The 20,780-nt window shown below is 36.3% G+C and overlaps 1 protein-coding gene across 1 annotated transcript in view; it reads right to left on the bottom strand.

Annotated features, from left to right (window-relative positions):
* Positions 1–9,327: 9,327 nt before the first annotated feature.
* The window catches only part of LOC125931257 (cilia- and flagella-associated protein 47-like), a 111,817-nt gene continuing 100,364 nt past the window's right edge, over positions 9,328–20,780 (bottom strand). Inside the window, exons 14-16 of the mRNA XM_049643221.1 lie at positions 14,772–14,872; positions 10,907–11,032; positions 9,328–9,732 (exon numbers count right to left, since the gene is read on the bottom strand). Of these exons, the coding sequence (XP_049499178.1) occupies positions 9,497–9,732; positions 10,907–11,032; positions 14,772–14,872 (463 nt within the window). The 3' untranslated portion in view covers positions 9,328–9,496. The remainder of the gene's footprint in view (positions 9,733–10,906; positions 11,033–14,771; positions 14,873–20,780) is intronic.

Below are 20,780 nucleotides of genomic sequence, written 5' to 3'. Positions count from 1 at the left end.
CTCTGGCTCTTACTCTGTGGCTTTATGGAAGTTACTTGACATCTCTGTCATAAGTAATATATCTAATAGAGCTAGTATATCCTGAAGTTACCAACAAACAAATATGTCATGGAAAAAAATGAACACCCTAAAATATTGCTATAAAAATTATGAAAAAGATAAATGATCTAAACAGAAATAAAACATAACCAGACTATAACTAAAGAAGGAGAAAAAGCAACAAGTTGAATAAAAAGAGAAAGAAACAATACATAATATAAACAGACACAAAGGGGCCCCACAGATTATAGCTTTGCTTTTTTTTTTTAAATTTATTTATTTGAGACAGAGAGAGCATACACTCACGCATGCACACACACAAGTGCAAGTGAGGGAAGGGTAGAGAGAGAGGGAGAGAGAATCCCAAGCAGGTTCTACACTGTTAGAGCAGAGCCAGACACGGAGCTCAAACCCATGAACCATGAGATCAGACCTGAGCTGAAACCAAGAGTCAGAAGCTTAACCAAATGAGCCACCTAGGTGCCCCCAGATTATAGTTTTAAGACACAGATATTACTTATTTTTATTTATTTAATTTTAGAAAGAGAGAGAGAGGGAGAGTGGGGGAGAGGGGCAGAGGGGTAAGAGAAAGAATCTTAAGCAGGCTCCACATGCGGTGTGGAGTCCAACGTGAACTCTATCCTATGACCCTGGGATCATTTCTTGAGCCGTACGTTCAACCAACTGAGTCACCCAGGTGCCCAAGACACAGATTTTAAAGCAATTATATGCACTATGATTAAGATTAAGAATTTTGTCATCAGGGCATGTGGGTGGCTCCATTGGTTAAGCATCTGACTCTTGATTTTGGCTCAGGTCACGATCTTGTGATTTGTGAGTTCAAGCCCCACATCAGTCTCTGAGCAGCCTGCTTGGTATTCTCTCTCTCCCCCTATCTGTTCCTTCCCCACTTCTCTCTCTCTCTCTCAAAATAATTGAATAAACTTAAAAAAAAAGAATTTTGTCATCAAAAGCTTCAGATTCTGTGTCTCTCCCTCTCTCTGCCCTTCCCCTGCTTGTGCTTTGCCTCTCTCTCTCGCTTTCAAAAATACACAAACATTAAAAAAAAATATATATATATATATATATAAATGGAAAATTTATACACAAATCCAGTAAGTAAAATTATGAAAGCAATGACTGAAGTTAACAGCCGACTAAATCAAGTGAAGAGAAAATTGATGCAATGAAATATAGGCCATAGGAAAGCATCCATATTGCAACACAGAGGGACAAAAGGATGAAAAATACAGAAGAGTGAGCAAAGCAGAGGGGCCCAAAAGAATGAGGGAGTCCCATAATTGAAAGGATATTGACAACTTTCCAAAATTGACAAAAAATGAAACCACAGACGAAAGAATCCCTATGAACCCCGATAACTACAAAGAACAGGCTCTTTATGATACAACATTTTCAAACAACCAAGAACATGTGAAAATTTTCTTAATATCAAGAGCAGTAAGATGTTAGTTCAAACCACATACATTAGAAGGAGGTGATACTGAAAAGACGCACAACATTAACTATTTCTTAGGATAAAGAGCAAGTAGAACTTGCATATTTGACCTGTGGGAGTTGAAATTGGTACACCCATCCTGGAAAATTGCTTAGAAGTATCTTCTAAAGGTGATCATATTTCTAAATTCCTATTTATTTATTTATTTTTTTGAGAGAGAGAGAGAGAGAGAGAGAGCGCGCGCGCATGAGCAGGGGGAGGGGCAGAGAGAGAGAGAGAGAGGGAGGGAGGGAGGGAGAGAGAGCGAGCGAGCGAGCGAGCGAGCATAAGTAGGCTCTGTGCCATCAGCACAAAGCCTGATGCGGAGCTTGAACTCACGAACCATGAGATCATGACCCTAACCAAAACCAAGAGTCAGACGCTTAACGGACTGAGCCACCCAGACAACCACCCCCCCCCCCGCCGTTTTTCTAAAGAAATTTTTTAAAGGTGATATTTCTATGTTGCGATCTGGCAATTTCACTTATATATATATGCCTTTCAGAAATATGTAACAAAAGACATATATCAAAATTTCCATAGTGGCATTATTCATAATAGAAAACTCCAAAAGCCAGTGAAATATCTATGAACAGAATGGAGAAATTATAGAATATTCAGACAATGGCCTAGTGTACAACATTACTACTATTCTACTACTAAATGCTAAAATGAATCACATGAACATAATACTAAGAGAAAAAAAAATCCAGATGCTACAAAAAAATGCAAACTGTATGATTCTTTCTATGTAAAATTCAGCAACACACAAAACTAATATTTGGTCTTAGAATTCAGGATAATTGTTACTACTCTGGGAGGTGGAAGGGAAGTGGAGGTGGCAGGGACTCGGGGATGTGAGCAATGGACTAGTTCCTTGTCTAACTGGCAGCTATACACATGTTCACATAGTTGTAATTCTGTCCATATGTTACATAGTGACAAACATTATGAAAATTCAAACAGAGAACTTAAACTCTGGAGTTTACCAATTTATGCTTGGATGATAAAACTGAAAAAAATAAATAAATAAAAAGGCAAGGAAATGATTGCCCATAAAAGTCAAGCTAGTAATTTTCTTACAGTTATAGAGATTTGGTAGATTGTGAGGTTCATAAGAGGCTTCTGGGGTGCTGTCAAATTGATAGGTGCACAGGGGCTTGCTCTAGGAGTAAATTGAGGGGTTGTACTTGGTTTGTGAACCTTTCTCTATGTGTGTTTTATTTCATGATTTAAAGCATCACGAGGAAACAGCTTGGGTCTTCAAATTTCCTCTAGCACGTGAAGATTGACCAAAATTAGCTACAAAAATACTGCCCTCAGGTTTGTTAGAGGAAAAGGTGATGTTGTTCGTCAATAACTGAATTGTCCATTGGGAGCACAAATTATGATGCATAAACGAGATCTATATATATCTATATGTACGCATATCCCACATATGTAAACTTCGTATCAATTAAAACCTCGATAATTAATTGTTAACCATATTCCTTGTCTTCTCGTTTACATAATAAGATGGTAAATGATTTTAAGTTTCTGTTTGAATTCTGAGAGTGCCCCTACTTTGGAAATTGAAAATATGCACAAGCAGGGGCGCCTGGGTGGATCAGTCAGTTGAGCGTCCGACTTCAGCTCAGGTCACGATCTCATTGTTTGTGGGTTCCAGCCCCACATCAGGCTCTGTGTGGACAACTCAGAGCCTGGTGCCTGCTTTGGATTCTGTGTGTCCCTCTCTCTCTGCCCCTCCCCTGCTTGTGCTCTTTCTCTCTCTCAAAAATAAATAATCATTAAAAAAAATTTTTTTTTAAGAAAATATGCACAAGCCAAAGGCTCGGTGTACCTGTGTCATGATCTATCTTTTCATGTAAAGAAACCACCTGCCAATTACCACTATTGCCAACAAACAAGTAGTAAAATGGTTAAAGAAGGAAACTAACTGGAAAAAAATTGTAAAATGATCCCTCATTCTTAGAGTAATGTGAAGAAGTGAAAAGAACTCAGGGAAGCCAAGTCTAATCAGTTATTTAACTGGTTTCATTCTAACACTCTCAGTCTAAAGACACGTTTTTGTGACTTTTTTGGACATGGTTGGCAGAAAGAATAGGCAGGCTACCCAGAAATAGAGGTGAAACTTTATGTTTATATTATTAAATTTATCAGTGATCTTGCCAGCAGCTCAAAGTGGCAAAGACAAAAGCATACCATACACACACACACTCACGCTTTTTAGTAAACATCAGAAGTTCCTGCATCAAGCTGTCAAAAAATCCTGTGCAAGGGAAGGAGAAATATTATTAATGAAATATCATTTGTATGAGTGCTTGGAAAAGATGGGATTTGAATTTACTTTCCACCACCAAATAGAAGAGTTGGTGAATACAATACAGGAAGTCAGAAATATTTAACGCTACTAACATAATCCTAATTTAATTTAATATTAACAGCTAACATTTACTGAATACTTACTAGGTCCCAACCTCTGTTTTAATAAAGGTATTTCCTCTTTTAAATGTCACAACAACCCAATAAGGTAGGTATTATCATTACCTCCTTTTTACAAATAAGGACTCAGAGGCAATGAAAAATATTTTATTTGGCATGCTCTCATTATGAATGGTAGAACATTTCAATGATTCATTTGATTTCCTGTGAGAGTCTATACATTTACACTAAATGAGAACTTCTGCAATGGAATGTAGCTTTGAAACAATTTCCCCTTTGAACCTATTCCCCCAGGCTTCCTGAGAGGCATTCCCAGATGTGCTCTTAGTGTGTGGCAACTGGAAGGTGATACATGTTGGAATGGAAGTGCAGACTAGCACTGAGATGTACTGCAATCACTTCTCCCAGATGCACTGGAATTTCCAATATGATTTAAGTGTTTCTGTGGTCAGTTGCATAGAGACCTTCCCAAGCAGTGTCTGGAAAAAATGTGAATTTCCACAAGTCATCCAAGTTAACGTTAGGGGACTATGATATTTAGTACATTTCCTCTGATGATTTCTGGAACATAAATTGTGCTCTCTCATAGTTTCCAATAGCTATATCCATCTTTTGGTGATTTGGGAAAGGGCTGAAAATAAATAATATCTAAGGGCCTCGAAGAACTGAAAACAGACTACTAATCAATAAAGGTAATCTCTTCAAATAATTGGTTTCTGCTATTCCACCTGAATATCTCCCAAATCAACAAATGAAATGGTCCATATTGCCTGTCTGCTGCAAATCAGTGTTTGTAAAGAGTGAAATTACCTGAGATAATACATCAATAAAGCAGCATTTCTGACAACCCATATCTTCAGGTTCAAGAAAGGTGATGCATAAATATGTCAAAAAATGTTCAATAATGTTAAAAGGAAAACAAAAAGTTTCTGATACCCACGCTATAATTCACAATGAATTCTAGTCTTCCAGGTTTTATATCCTGTAGTAGATGACCCTCCAGTCGGGGGGTTAGTGCATATAAGGCCAGGCAATTCAGTTTCCCTGCTAACATGGCTGACTTCAGTAAAATTCATGGCTTGCTCAGGAATTTGAGCTTCATTTGGTCTGAAATCCTAGATGTGGCCTGTACACATTAGGGTTACATAACTCTCCTCAGTTCTAGACTACTGTATTCTTAATCTTCTTGAACTAATATACCTAACCATAGGTACATATAGTATTCAGCCTAAAGCTAAAGACAAAAGTGGAGCTCACGTCTTTCAAGTATTAAAGTTTCCTAAATCCTATTCATTTATTTATTTATTTATTTATTTATTTAATTGATTTGGGTTCACACCCAGTGTGGAGTCCAACACAGGGTTTGAACCTACAACCCTGAGATCAAGACCTGAGCTGAGATCAAGAGTCAGGCACTTAAACAAATGAGCCACCCAGGCACCCCATAAAGTTTTCTAAATCTTAATGTGATCCTGTAATAATTGAAAAGTGGAATGATGCTTAAAAGTACTGGCACTGGGGGGGGGGGTAGAATGGTGGGGTTCAAATCCTGGCTCTGCTATTTATCAGGTGATTGACTTTGAGAAAGTTGCTTATTCTCTCTCCAGTTCCTCCAGTTCCTCATCGGTAAAATGGGGATAACTATAGTACCTACCTCACAGGTCATTCATTGTAAAGAATACTCACAAAGCACATATAATTATACCTTTTTCATAGTTAAGAGTCTAATACATATGAACCATTATCATTAACAAAATACCATCACAAAATTATTTTTAAATTTTTTTTAATCTTTATTTTTGAGAGAGAGAGAGACAGACAGACAGACAGAGTGTGAGTCGGGGAGCGGGCAGAGAGAAAGGGAAACACAGAATCTGAAACAGGCCCCAGTCTCTGAGTTGTCAGCACAGAGCCTGACCGTGGGGCTCGAACTCATGGACTGTGAGATCATGACCTGAGCTGAAGTGGGACGCTTAACCGACTGAGCCACCCAGGCGCCCCACAAAATGATTTTTACAGGAATAAGGTAGGAAACATATTTCAAAGCAAGTTCAGTAGATGGATTATTAGACCACAATAATGAAAGCAATAACAGAAATGATAGGTCATTAAGCTCGGATAAACAGAAGAGTAAAACTTCAGCAAACTACGAGAAAGAGCAACTTTCTGTTCAGGATAATAAAATGAACATATGTGCTCATCTTCTCTCCCTCTCAAAATGTTTCTGAAATGTCAGAAAGACTGGAGACCTTTAAAAACACTCAAATTGGGGAAAGAACCATTAGTATACCAACCCGAAGAATATCTATAAAATAAAGAATTGTACTGAGGAATAAGTTAAAATGATGGACTGCACAGCAGTAGGCTACAGGGGGAAAGGACGCCATTTTTCCTAAAGGAACTTAAGAGAGACACCAACATTACAGCTGGCAGATACAGAAGGAGGAAGTGACCTCTGGTACAGAAATCGTGATGATTAATTCAAATGCTATATGTGGAAAAGATATTTGAGAAGGCATGCATCCATAAAACACAAAAAAGGATGCTATTATTAAAGTTAAAGAGGAAAGAAGGGAGAACGGGAGGGAGGAAGGAATAAAGAACAGAAAACAAAACTATAAAAACCAACTTAAAAATTTTATAGAAGACTGGAAGAGCAAGTGAAAGTGATCTACAAACTTAAGAAAGCAAAGACAGAGAAATATGTCCAGTTATATCGCAGGACATAACTGAAAGTGGTATAAAGGATCAGTCACGCAGGTCCTCCATCATTCTAAAATGAGATTGAGAGAGACAACAGAGAAAAATAGACAAAATAGAGGACAGGAAATAGGAGGCATGGAAGAATAGTCGAAAGACGAGTTTTCTAAGTGAAAGGGCCTAAAGAATACCAAGTAGATTGAATGATATAAAATATTCCCACACTCGGATTTTATTTCATAAACTGCAGAATACATTAGCAGAGAAATGGGAACCATAAAATAATTCTGAGAGAATGAACATGGTACTCACAAAATATGACATCGGACTTCTTATCAGAAAAACTGAGTGATTTTAGATGATGGGGTGATGTAGGAAACATTGAGGTGGGGGGTTCAAAGATGGGCAACATTTGGTTTGGGGCACCTTTTTTTTCAGAGCTAGAAAGGTCCCCATATTCTCTAGAACTGTCTTCCCCCAAGCAGTACCCAAAGAGATGAGCTGTTTCCCACTTATCAAAATAGCAAGATACTCAAATCCATCAGGGAACAACCAGACCAGCAATGTTAACTCATGACTAGGGATATAAAATAGAAAACTTACTAGAAAATCATCTAAAACTAAAATAGATTTTTAAAAGCTTTTATTATTTGATGCAGTGATCCCAACTCTGAAATCCTTCCTATGTAACATCCAGAAATATCTGCTACCACTTAAACCATACATTGGATCTTTTTTTTTTAATGTTTATTTATTTTTGAGAGAAAGAGAGCACGCGCCCACGCACACAAGTGGGGGAGGGTCAGAGAGACTGAGACACAGAATCTGAAGCAGGTACCAGGCTTTGAGCTGTCAGCACAGAGCCTGACACAGGGCTTGAACTCACAAGCGGTGAGATCATGACCTGAGCCAAAGTTGGAAGCTTAACTGACTGAGCCACCTAGGCGCCCCAGATGTATTGAATTTCAGCACCATTTACATTACGAAAATATAGAACAAAATAACATAAGTAAATGCCCCAAAGTTAATGTGAGTGGGCAAGTATTCAAGACCACAGAAATCCAACAACACATTATACAACAATTTAGCAATCATTATAGTAAAAGTATATAGAAAATAGAAAATTAAAATTAAAATAATACACTTTATTAAAAATAAAAAGAAAATGAGGGCACATGGGTAGCTCAGTCAGTTAAGCATCTGACTTCAGCTCAGGTCATGATCTTGCAGTTTGTGAGTTCAAGCTCAATGTCAGGCTCTGTGCTGACAGCTCAGAGCCTGGAGCCTGCTTCAGAATCTCTGACTTCCTCTCTCTCTGCCCCTCCCCTGCTCACATTCTGTCTCTGAAAAAATAAATAAATGATAAAAACAACAACAACAACAACAACAACAACAACAACAACAAAGATGAGAATGTTTAATAGCAAAAATTCTGGGATGCACCCAACAAGGAATAATGAGATAAATTTATAGATCTGAAAATAATTAAACATACAATTCAAGTTTAAAGAAGTAAATTGTAAAGAAAAAATCAGCATTAAATAATTTAGAAAACACAGAAATGGATAAATTATTTCAAGTATTCATCATGTGAGACATAAAAGTTAAATAAATAAAAATTAAATGATGGGGCTTAGCCAGTTAAACGTTCGACTTCAGCTCAGGTCATGAGGTCATGATCTCACAGCTCATGAGTTCGAGTCCTGTGTAGGGCTCTGTGCTGACAGCTCAGAGCCTGGAGCCTGCTTTGGATTCTGTGTCTCCCTCTCGCTCTCTGCCCCTCCCCCCCTCGTGCTCTCTTTGTCTCTCTCAAAAAAAAAAAGTTTTTTAAAATTAAATAAAAATTATAAATGAGCAAGAGACTATGAACATAAAAACAATAATACTAGCAGTCACTATTGTCAAATAATGAGTTGGAAATGCTAATCAATGATTTCCCCTAAAATGAAAATACACCATTAAAATTTACTCAAAATAGGTACCATTTTCAGAACAAACACCAAAGGAGAAAACTGAAAAAGTTATTAACAGAATAACTTTTCTAAAAAATTCCCTGGAGTCAGATGATTGTATGATCAAGCCTGTACATTTTCAGTATATCTGCTGTATTAATTTTCCCCCAGCACAGGTAAAGATGAAATATTACTAACTCATTCTATGAAGCTGATATTGTCCCATTCATTTAAAAAACTGAAGAAGATAACTTATAGGAAAACTAGAGATTTAGCATAACCTACCTCGCTCCTAACTATAGAGGCAAAAATTCTATTATGGCCCTTCTAGTTACAGAGAACCACCACAGCAGCAAAGTTGCAACAAAGGTGGTGCCTAAATTCCAGTTTAAATTAACAACAGAATTAAATGATTTGATATAAACCAAGGCAGTTTATCTACTTTAGACATGCTGAGTCCTAAAAAGCACATAAAAGACTAATGTAAATGTACCGTCTACCAGGCTATACTCTAGATCGAGAGCTGGTATTTCCTTAGCTATACATGGGGAATTTCCAAACTTTTTAAAATGTACAAGGGCTTTTCCTACCCATAGTTTACCCCTTCTCATTTGACAGAGGAGGAAACTGAGGTTAAGAGATTGTCAGTACTGACCTCAAATCATAAGATGTTTAGAAGAAATTAAAAATCACACGAATACTAAAGAATCTATATTTGCACTCTTTTGCTTTTCTGAATAGCGTCCTCATAATTTATGAGTGTAGAGCAAAATAATTTAACATTGTGTTTCACTTAAAACAACCTCAAAGAATATATTACATTTTATTATATGATACAAAGCAAGGGATTTAGAGAAACACCTAACTGTTACCTTCTTATAGTTTCTGGAATAGAAAGAGAATGGGGTCCTTCAGGCCAGCCAAAGAGACTGAACCAGGTCTGAGCAGCGTGTACAACCTTTTCAAAGAAGTCATATGCCTTTGTTCCTTCTTCAAGAGAAGAGAAGTGCTCATTTTTCTCCTCCTTTTTCATAGATTTATCTTTGTCTTCCTTTGAGGTTTTACTTTTGCCCGAGTTCAATCTTTCAGGTATTATTTCGATTCCTAAAATTCACATTTGTTTGTAAAAAAACAAACAAACAAAAAAGAGTTACATCACCAGAGAGTAAAATATCTTGTCAGCTATTACTATTTGCATGTAGACAAATAAAGCTCATTCTACAAATTATTCAATGCTCTCAAAGAAATTCTGAGTCAACTGATTGTATCTTAAAAATACAAAAATAGATTTGTTTGCAAAGACCTAAAAGAAATACTTTAAAAATAGATGAGTTTCAACAAAGAAAATCATTAAACTTTCTTCTTGTCATAATGGTGAAAACATTCCCCAAAATGAAACGTTTCATTTTCAATTACATATGTAAACTATTTCGACAATTCTTCATTTCCACTTATTAGAATTATTAAACCTTAGCTGAAAAACTCATAGAAACAAAATATTGGTTTCATATTCAAAATGACTATATATCCAAGAGAAGTACTTCAATAAAACAAAACATCTCAAGTTATAGAAATTTTCAATATAAAATGATTTTGTTTTTTTTTTTCAAAAATATCTATGTAATGGCACAAGCACACACTCATTTAAAAACCTCACAATATTTAATTGGGTTTGGTCCATTCAGTAAACAGGAACATTTTCAATATTACTCATTCTAGAGAAAATAATATTTGAATAGTTCATTACAAATGATAATACCAAATTTGCATATTTATCTATTTCTCTGTGCTCATCTGTTTCTAAGACAGGTAATACTAGATCCAGCTCAACAAATAACAGACAAACCGCTAGTTTGGAAGTTCCCTAACTATACAGAGAGTACAGGGGATGTCACAGCAGATTCACAGGGGCTCTACAGGATATTTAGCATTTTAGTTAAATATCACTACAACATATGCTGGTGATCACATGAATTACTACTCTTTGGTTTTTCAACCGAACTATTTAATAAACGGAACTGCTTGGCACATCTTCTGACCTAGGGGGAAAGTAATGAGATAGGAAGTACGCTGTGAACAAAAAACATCAGGGAATTTCTGCTCCAGATCATTGCAGACAGCTCCCAGAGCATATGACCCACTTGCAATTAATGAAAAATGCATGGTTTTCTTCATGGATTTCTTCTTACCTCATAAAGCCTAAGTTTTCAACTCAATAATATTAAATAGATCATGTTCATACTTGGTTTGCTCAGTACATTATTTATTTGCCACATACCAACAAATAATTTTTTCTTTGCAGGCTCAGCATCATTACATTTAGTGAAAGTAGAAGAGAGTAAACCAGCTTCTTGGTAGGGAAGCAACACATTTTCTCCACTCTTCACAGAAATGTCACTCTTATCTACAAATGACACATTGGAACATAGTAGGTCAACGAGCATTTGTGAAATGACTATCAAATTACTGAACCTGAATTTCATAATTATACGTAAAAATATATATTATATAATAAATATGAATATATACATATATAGAATAATTTTTTTTTAATGTTTTTATTAATTTTTGACACAGTGCACATGAGCAGGGGAGGGGCAGTGAGAGAGAGGGGGACAGAGGATCTGAAGCAGGCTCTGTGCTGACAGCACAGAGTCCGTTGTGGGGCTCAAACTCATGAACCTGATCATGACCTGAGCCAAAGTCGAACGCTTAACCCACTGAATCACCCAGGTGCCTCTAAAAAGTTTTTTTTTTTAAGTCTAAATGTCCATTATACTTAAAATAAGATGTCAAGAAAAAACACGATAAAGGCTGATATGGTTTTCTGAGTTGAATTAATTTTATTTAACAAGGCAACTATTATGGCATATCAAAGTTTTTAGGAAATGAACAATGCTCACCTTTAGGATAAACAAAGATGTGTAAACCATTTAAAATGTTTCTACAGTGAAATTTTTGGAATTATTAAATATGGTGCTCAAAAGTGAATATTAAGAAGAACATCACTAACAGAAGTAATTTCTTCTCAATTTTCTGAAACGAAATCACTGCTTCGTTATGAGCTGACACTATTTTGCACAGCTTTCAATCTCTATTCCAGCTACAGTTGCTGTCTATACACTAGAATTTGCCAACATGGTAATATGAACCCAGCCAAAGGCAATGCTAAGAAAAGGCAATAGATGTGAAAAGACCAGATTCCCTACTTATCTATCTGTTCACATATGTATATACCTATGTATATTTGTATACATATATGCATAATGTAATCCTGTCAGAAAAACATGGCCTTTGCAGTTAGAAATTTCTAATTTGAAATCTTGGCACTACAACTCCTGAGCTATTAAACCATGGTATGTTCTACAAGATCTCTGAAACATGTTTTTATACATAAAATGAAACCATACGTTCTGAGCTCATGAATTTGTTGTGAGGGTTACTTCACAGGCAATAACATAGATAAGTAAGCTGGTATATACGAAGTTTCTTCCATTCCTTCAATAAAAAGCCAATCAGATTTTGACAGAGAATCGTTATCGAGTAGGTGTGTATATCTCTGCAACATTACACTACTAAAGACTTCATTAAAATGAGCCTTAGAAAATTCAATGACAGAATGATTCATTGTGGATGCATTAGGCAATGTCTTTTCAACTTACTATCAAATGATAAAAAGTTCATAGTGGGGTACACACCCACATCTGTACCCTTCAACTAAAGTCAATGATTCATATAACAGTTTTTATTTAGCATATTAGCTATAAGAAATAAATCATACTGCTTTAATTTTTGATTTACTTAATATGTTTTAAGATTTCACCTTTATTGAACATATCATACTCTAGGCCACAGTAGCTAAGTGTGTAGGCTCCGAGGCCTTACAAATTTGGTTAGAATTCCCTGGGGCAAACTGTTCAAACTCTTTATGACTCAGTTTCTTAATCTGTTAAGTGAAATTAATAAGAGTATCAACTCAGTCGTTGGGGGAACTAAATGAAATAACAAATATAAGGTAGTTAGCAGAGTACCCTATGCCTAGGAAGCATTAAATATATAATACAAATTATGACTATACTTATTTCTAAAGATATTTTAGAACATTTAAAAATCACGTTTTTCTATAGTAATATTTACTGAAATGGATGCATTATTTTTAATCCACAGATTTCATACTTAATCAAACACTAAGATTCTATTCCCTTTTTTCTTTTAAAGAAATAGCAATATTTTATACAGTAACTCCTCATTTTTTTGGAGGATATTATGAAAACTATGAGTGTTAAAGCAATTATAATAATATTTATAATCGTAATAATAATGAAATGATAATAGTAACAATAATTTATAGCTATTTACTCTATTGAGTCCTCACAAAAGCCTTTTGAAATAGATATTATTAGTATCCTATTACTCTCTTACCACGCGTATTTTGCTAAATAACAGATGTTTGAGGATTCGAGAATTAACAATAAAAGCATAAGGCAAATGGTGAGATCAGAACACAAAATAGAATTTCCACCCACGTTCTATGATACTTCATCCACTGCTCTTTCTGTTATATTATCTGAAATCTCCCCTACCCCTCAAGTATATTAGAAGAATATAAAAATATAACACCAGCATTGGTCAGAAATCTTTTAAATTTTGAGACTGTGTATAAAATTTGTAATATATATGTGCTTGGAAGGAACAGTCCGCAAGGTGAGAAGAATCCCGGGGAAGTATGGTATGTGGAAGTCCAGACAGAGTTTGAAGAGGGGTTGGGGCCGGGGGTCAACAGTATAAACTATTGCTCAGTAGTGAAGTAACAGCAGTAAAGTGGAAGAATGCTCTGCCTCACCCCTGACATGTCCTTCCTGTTAAAGGAAGCTATGGTATTCTAATTATTCAGTTTCCTTTGCTATTGTTCTCCCTCTGTGTGAGAAATTGAGTGGTTTATCTGACTGGTAAATTTGCAAGGAATAAATCAGGAATGCATGGCCTAGATTCACCCTTTTTCCTCTTTGGGAACAAGCCTGTCCACTGAGAAGATATAGCCCCTGTTTCCTCCAGCTGTCATCCTGCACTGGCCCCCAAAGCAGCTAAGAGGGAGGCATAATTTGAAGGGTAAGAGCAAGCAAGATTAGCTGATTAAGTAAGGTCCGAGGATGAAGGGATTCAGATAAAGGAATGGCCTAAGGCAAGAGAGTCTGGCCTCTCTCAGGTTTGTGACAGGAAAGATGATGGGTCAGTTGCACGCTTTGGAAGTTCAGAGTGTTCCTGCCTGATGGTCTCCATTGTTCCTGAAAAGTTCCAGAAAAGGTCATGCCCTGAGACTGAGAGAGAACAGAACTAAAGAGTTTCCAAAGGAGTGGGACACATTTGGAGAAGTGGAGAACAGGAGAAAACCGGTTACAAACATAGAAAAGATATCCAATACAGCACTGAAACAAGGCCTTGACAATATACACAGATGACACGTTTTTCCCACACTTCATCCTTTCTCCTCGTCTGAGACTGATTCCATCATTCTCCTCCATGTCTTACATTGCACATATTGTTCTTAGTCTCTCACCATTTCCTCTGCCGCAACTCCCAGCTGGCCTACTGATCACTCTCCAATTTTAATTCAGCTCACATCCCCACTGTTCCCTTTCCAAATCACTGATACTCAGAAATCACAGAAGGTTCCCACTATTACAGAATAAAGGGTGCAGTGGCCCCTTTATTGCCTGCCTTGTGTCGCCAGTAAGACCCCCATGCTTTTGTTATATTGCCCTTTGCCCAGATTATCCTGTTCAAGATCATTTGTCAAGCTCTACCCAGATGTCACCTTTTCTATAAAGTCATCCCAGACCCCATATGTCAGCATTACCCTCTGCACCACACCCACATCTCCAACACTCCAACTAGCTCATGTACAATACTCTTAATTCAATCTTCTTTGTATTTATTTATTTATGAGTCTTTTACTAGATTTTCAACTTTCGCAATTAAGAGACACTGCCATATTGTACTTTCAGTGCTAAACACAGCTCTTGGAAATGGCAGGAGATTAATAAACATCAGTTAATTTTAAGGTCACTTTATCTTCAGGTGTTGGCTTGGATGACAAGAGCATATACAGTGAGAGTAGGAGACGACAGTCATATCTAACTTACCTTCCTTTAAAATAATTGTTTGTTTATCAAGATGAGTTGCCATATACGGGTAAATAGTAAGAAGACAGTTTTCTGCTGTTCCAGTAACTGGAAGTAAAAACCTAAAAGTGAAAACATTGCATTTCAATAAAATAAATTTTTGAGATGCAGTGAACACAATGAAATATTTTTTATGTATGCTGTATGCCTTAAATGATCAAGATATGAATTATTTATCGTTTTTCTTTTCACCTACTTTGTTTTTCTTAACCACCTACCATATGTATTTTAATGGTGTAAGAATATTTACTTTCAAAGCTTTTAAGAGAGATGGTAAATTTCACTGTCAAGTGTGCTCTAGAACACAGCTTATAATTATGCAGGTTCATAAATGGATTCAGGAAATTTTAGGACTGAAGGAGCCTCAGACTTAATTTAATCACCTTCTTCTTGTAAAGAATCCCTGACAAATGGTATCTGGCTTCAGATGACACTACTAGGGAGACAGTACCAGAGGAAGACCCATGACTCAGAGACAACCCATTTCATATCTAGAGAGCAGTAACTTCAGACATTCCGTTTCAGGGCAACAGAGAACAAAATCTACAATCTGATCCCCATTATGTTCCTTCAAATACTTAAAAATGGTCACTGTATCTTCTCTAGGCTTTCTCTTCTTCACATTGAAAACATTTATAACATTCAAGGTTTCTTTCAACTACAAGGTCTCCAAAAATTGCACATACCATCTAACTTCTTCAAGTGGTCTTTTGTGTTTGTCCTTTAAATATATCTGAGAACTGAAAGCAATACTACAAAAGTTATTCAACTAGTAGAGTACTACTCCCTTCCATAAACTGCATACTATTATCCTATTTTATAAAAGCAATGTGAAATTAATAAGAACTACAAAACTCCTAGGTTATATTGGGCCTGTCCAATTTATGTGACAACTCTGTCCTTGTACAACTGATCTTTTAATAGAAGTACTATGCTTTATCCATACCACTATAAACATGGATTATTGGTTTAACTTGTGCATTATAACATTTATCAAGATGATTTTACTCTTGAGTCTGCCATGTACTGTATTAGCCCTTCTACACAGTTTACGGTCACTGGCCAAGGTGAAACAAAATCTGGTGTTATAATCCAAGTTGATACAAGTAAAATATAGGATAGGATGAGACTATAAAGAAGTTTGTAGCAATATAATGAGCTGTCAGAGACATTCAAATAAACATATGTTATATGTAAATGAATTGATTTTCACCTTAGTTCTGCATATTTTCCATAGAGAAAGCATTATGTTTTTCTCTTTACAACTGATGTGCATTAAAATATTGTGCAAAATATACATATTGAGTACTGTCTTGTTTGACCAACCCTAATCATTCTATTCCATCATCCTAAACACATGTATCAGATAGCCCTATTCCAGATTAAATTGTATTTCTCTATGCAATTGTTTTTTTCTGTATGATGTCCTTTTTAAAATGAAATTGATAGCATGAATCATTACTTCTATATATGGTGTATTTGTGCTAAATGTAGTGATCGATCAAAATTCCATTAACTGTCCAACTCTGTTTAATTAACATTTCTCAGGTTAGATAACACAGTTTACCCACAGATACCATCATCATTGTTATCTTAGAACCAAAAATGTTTTCTGCTTTAACAGTGATTACAGGAAGAGAAAACAAGGAAAAAAACAAACAAAAAAAAACATGATTCCAGCAAATGCTGTGGTGCTCTGCCCTTCTGTCCTTTTCCCCTAGGATGTAATTTCTTTGTGCGAGGCTCCCATCCTCTGGGTGGGCATGGTGGGGTAACTGTCATCTTTTTCAGAGAACCAATGTCAGATTACTAGAGCTGCTGAAAGCCTCAACTGCCTTGGAAATTTATGGTCCCCTGGGTGATGCTGCAGCCAACGCCCCGTGGTGCAGGAGTTTGAAAGCCCAGCTTCTTTGCTTCAAACGGGACAAAAACTCTGTGGTGTAACTTCATCTCCAGAGGATCCCATGGGATCAAGGTGAGGCTGGAGCTTAAATTTCATTTTATGTGGCATGACTGATTCCATGTTCTGCTTCCCTTCTCCCCTTCCTTGTTTTTTCCTGGCAGCCATTCCTTAATAAACCACATATCCATGAATCTTCATCTAAAAGTCAGCTTGGGGACAACCTTACCCAGGACAACAACCAAATGAACAAATACAACCGGTATCACTTAAAACTTTTATAAAATGATGTGGAACTAAAGAACATAAGATTGAAATAAAATTCATTCTGAGAATGAAACAGGAATAAATATATTTTTTTAATGTTTAGTTTTGAGAGACTGCAAGCAGGGGAGGGGCAGAGAGAGGGAGACGGCTATGTACTGACAGGCTGTCAGCAAGGAGCCAGATGTGGGGCTTGAACTTAGGAACCACGAGATCATGACCTCAGCTGAAGTTGGACGCTCAACAGATTGAGACACACAGGTGCCCCGGGAATAGTCTTACTTCTTTCTTGTATAAAACCAGCTCGTCGAAGGTGATAACATTGATTTTACATACTCCTCAAAGTAAAGAATAAACCAACATATACAAAATTCATTTGACGACATTCTTCTATAGAGTAGCACATGATATAGAAATTATACAACTTACACATCATGGGAATATGGACACTTTAAACACTAACATCATTTTTATCAAACACACATGAAAATAGGGGCACCTGGGTGGCTCAGTTGGTTTAATGTCTGACTCTTGATTTCAGCTCAGGTCATGAACTCACAGTTCGTGGGACAGAGCCCCATGTATGGCTCTGCACTGACAATGCAGAGCCTACTTGGAATTCTCTCTCTCTTTCTCTCTCTGCCCCTCCCCTGCTTGCACTCTCTCTCAAAATAAATGGATAAACTTAAAAAAAAAAAAAAAAAGACCTCCTTTAAAAAAATACATTAAAACAGAAAAGGGACTTGCAGTCAGCAATACTAATACTCTACAATTTAACAAAAATATTTCTGGGAAAATAGGGCACTTTATGGTACCTTATCAGAGAATAATAGTATTATTTATGGATGCTCTATGCCAATCCATATAGCCAGGAACCATTAGTGGTAGACAATTTAGTCTAAAAATATTCAATATTACAATAACAGTAAAATTACTGTAACATTGTACAGTAACAGCGAAGTGACTGTGACATTATGGGTTTCAATTCTATTTGGTAATTTATATAGCAATCTTCAGGCGTATGTGATTTAGAAGAGTTCCAATGGGCAAAAATCAGGATCGAGATTCCTGGTAACAGAGGTGATACGATGCAGATGTTGGTGGTGATGGAAATGGGCTTGAACTATTGGGGGCAGCTACTGTGCTGAGCATCTAAAATACATTATTTCACTTATATAAATTTTCTCAACAGTCTTTGAGGATATAAAGTATTAACTTTCTCGACTTTGGTTACAATAGCAAGGTCCAGAAAAAGTCAACAGTTGTTTAAAGTCACACAATTAGGAAACAGAGGGCCCAACTTCAAGTTCAACCTGTCTGAAACAAAGCTATACTCTTGGCCTACTGCATGAGAATGGTTAGCTTCTAGGTCTGTCTCAGTGCACATATACTCAAAGTGACCAAGTCAGGAAAGAGTCTTAGATACGACCATGGATGTAAGCACTTACCAACATTGTTCACTACCTTCTTTTATCATCGATTATCTCATTAAACAATATCATTTTAATACTTCTAGCTGTTCTAATAATGTTAAGTTATATAAGTTCCTATGAGAAGCCAGTTTAAATAAAAGCCTTTTTTTTTTTGGAAGAAATAAATATTCTCCTGTATTCTCAGGAAGAAACATTTTATTTCAGATGCTGTCCTAAGTAAATAATAACCAACATTTATAAAAGCAACATAAACACATTCTCCCATTGGACACATGAAAATTCCTACAGAGGTAGAAAGTTTGCAGGTGTGTATGGAAACAAAAGGGACTGCTGTACTCAAAGGGACAACGCAAAATAGGATAGGGAAAACTCTGGCTTCTCTCTATACCGCCACCATGTTAGATACGATTGTCATGTACAAACTATGAATATTTTAGTATGATAAATCAAACAGTAAATACCATAATGTACAGAAAGTCAAATATGGAATGCAATATTTATTTTTATACTTTGTCATTTCAGACTCACCTGAAATTTCTCATTAGTGATTGTTTTCCCTCTACCCCAACATTGTACTTTACATTTTTCTACATTCACAGAATTGAAAGACTAGTAAAATAAACACATAGGTGCCCTTCACCCAGTTAAATTACTATTTCACCACATTTGTTTCTCTCTCTTCTATTAAAAATTTATTTTCTTGGGACATATGGGTGGCTCAGTTAAGTGTCTGACTCTTGACTTTGGCTCAGGTCATAGTCTCACAGTTTGTGAGATCGAGCCCCACATCAGGCTCGATGTCAGCCCTGTCAGCAGCACAGAGCCTGCTTGGAGTTTTCTCTCTCCCTTTCCTCTGCCTCTCTCTTGCTCGCTCTCTCAAAATAAATAAACAAAAAAAATTTTTTTTCTTAAAATGTGTGTGTACACAAATCGACCCCCTAAATATTCAGCCTGTATCTCCTCAGAACAAGAACATTATTCTATATAATCATAATCCTATCATCACTACCATCAAATTTAACATTAGTACAAGAATATTATCTAGTTTGTAGTCCATATTCAAGAGTCCCAGTAATGTCAAAGTCCAAACTGAGAAATTGATTGAAATGGTTTTCCTTTAAACCAAGACAATCTCTGTGTCATTCTTGGGTGGTCCTTCATTAATTGACATTATTTTTAAGAGTTAAAGCTACTTGTTTTTGTCTGAAATATTCTCATTGTCCTCTCATGACTGGATAATTTTTTATTTCCAACAAGAAAATCTCATATGTGCTGTGGCACAGTTCTAGCTCATCCTACCAGGGAGCTCAGCAGGTCAGTGTTCCTCCTTATTAGTGATATAGAGTCTGGTCATTTGGTTATGATAGCATCCATCAGATGTCCTCATTTTTTATACCAACATTTAAAATAATATATATATATTTTTTATATATTTAAATTAAATTAATTAAAATATATATATTTATTATATATATATAATTTATATATCATGAAATCCATCTTTTTAAGATGTACAAATCAGTGGTTCTTAATATTTTACAAAGTTGTATAACCATCACCATTACTTTTTGAGTATTTTCATTGCTTACAAATGAAGCCCTATATATATTAACAGTCGGTCACCATTTGCCTCTCCCCTCGGACCCTACAAATCACTCACCTACTTTCTGTCTCTATGGATTTGCCTATTCCGGATATTTAATAATTGATTAGTAATTAGCAACGGCAAGTAAGAGCAGGTAATAAGTAATGTATGGATAAAATGTTGAGACCATGTAAACATTCCTTCCTCATCAACCTTTCATCCAGGGCGTATGAAGTATATACTATGTGTTTCAGTTGGGTAAAGCCTTCTGGAAGGGCTCCTCCAAGTAGCGAGGTCAGTGGCTCTCAAGGTTGACAAGTACAGAGCCAGGTTCCAAGACTGAAAAGCCTGGTGTGAGATTTTATGAAGGATTAGCCTTGATTGCTCAAATGTTTAGTGGGATTCACCAATGAAACCCTCCAGGACTGGACTTTTCTTTGTGGGAAGATTTTTAAAATAATCATTCAATCTTTTTACTTGTTATAAAAATGTTTATATTTTCTACTTCTGGTGCGCCTGGGTGGCTCAGTTGGTTAAGCGTCTGACTTTGGCTCAGGTCACGACCTCACCGTTCAAAATTTGAGCCCCACATCAGGCTCTGGGCTGACAGCTCAGAGCCTGGAGCCTGTTTCAGATTCTATGTCTCCCTCTCTCTCTCTGCCCCTCCCCTGTTCACGCTGTCTCTGTCTCTGTCTCTCTCCCTCTCTGTGTGTGTCTCTGTCTCAAAAATAAACAAACATTAAAATCAATTTATATTTTCTATTTCTTCTTCAGTTAGTTTTGGTCTG

This window comes from Panthera uncia, chromosome X, assembly GCF_023721935.1.
Source record: "Panthera uncia isolate 11264 chromosome X, Puncia_PCG_1.0, whole genome shotgun sequence".
Lineage (NCBI taxonomy): Eukaryota > Metazoa > Chordata > Mammalia > Carnivora > Felidae > Panthera > Panthera uncia.
Note: the sequence above shows the minus strand (reverse complement) of the source record. Positions and strands in the feature narration are given on the sequence as shown.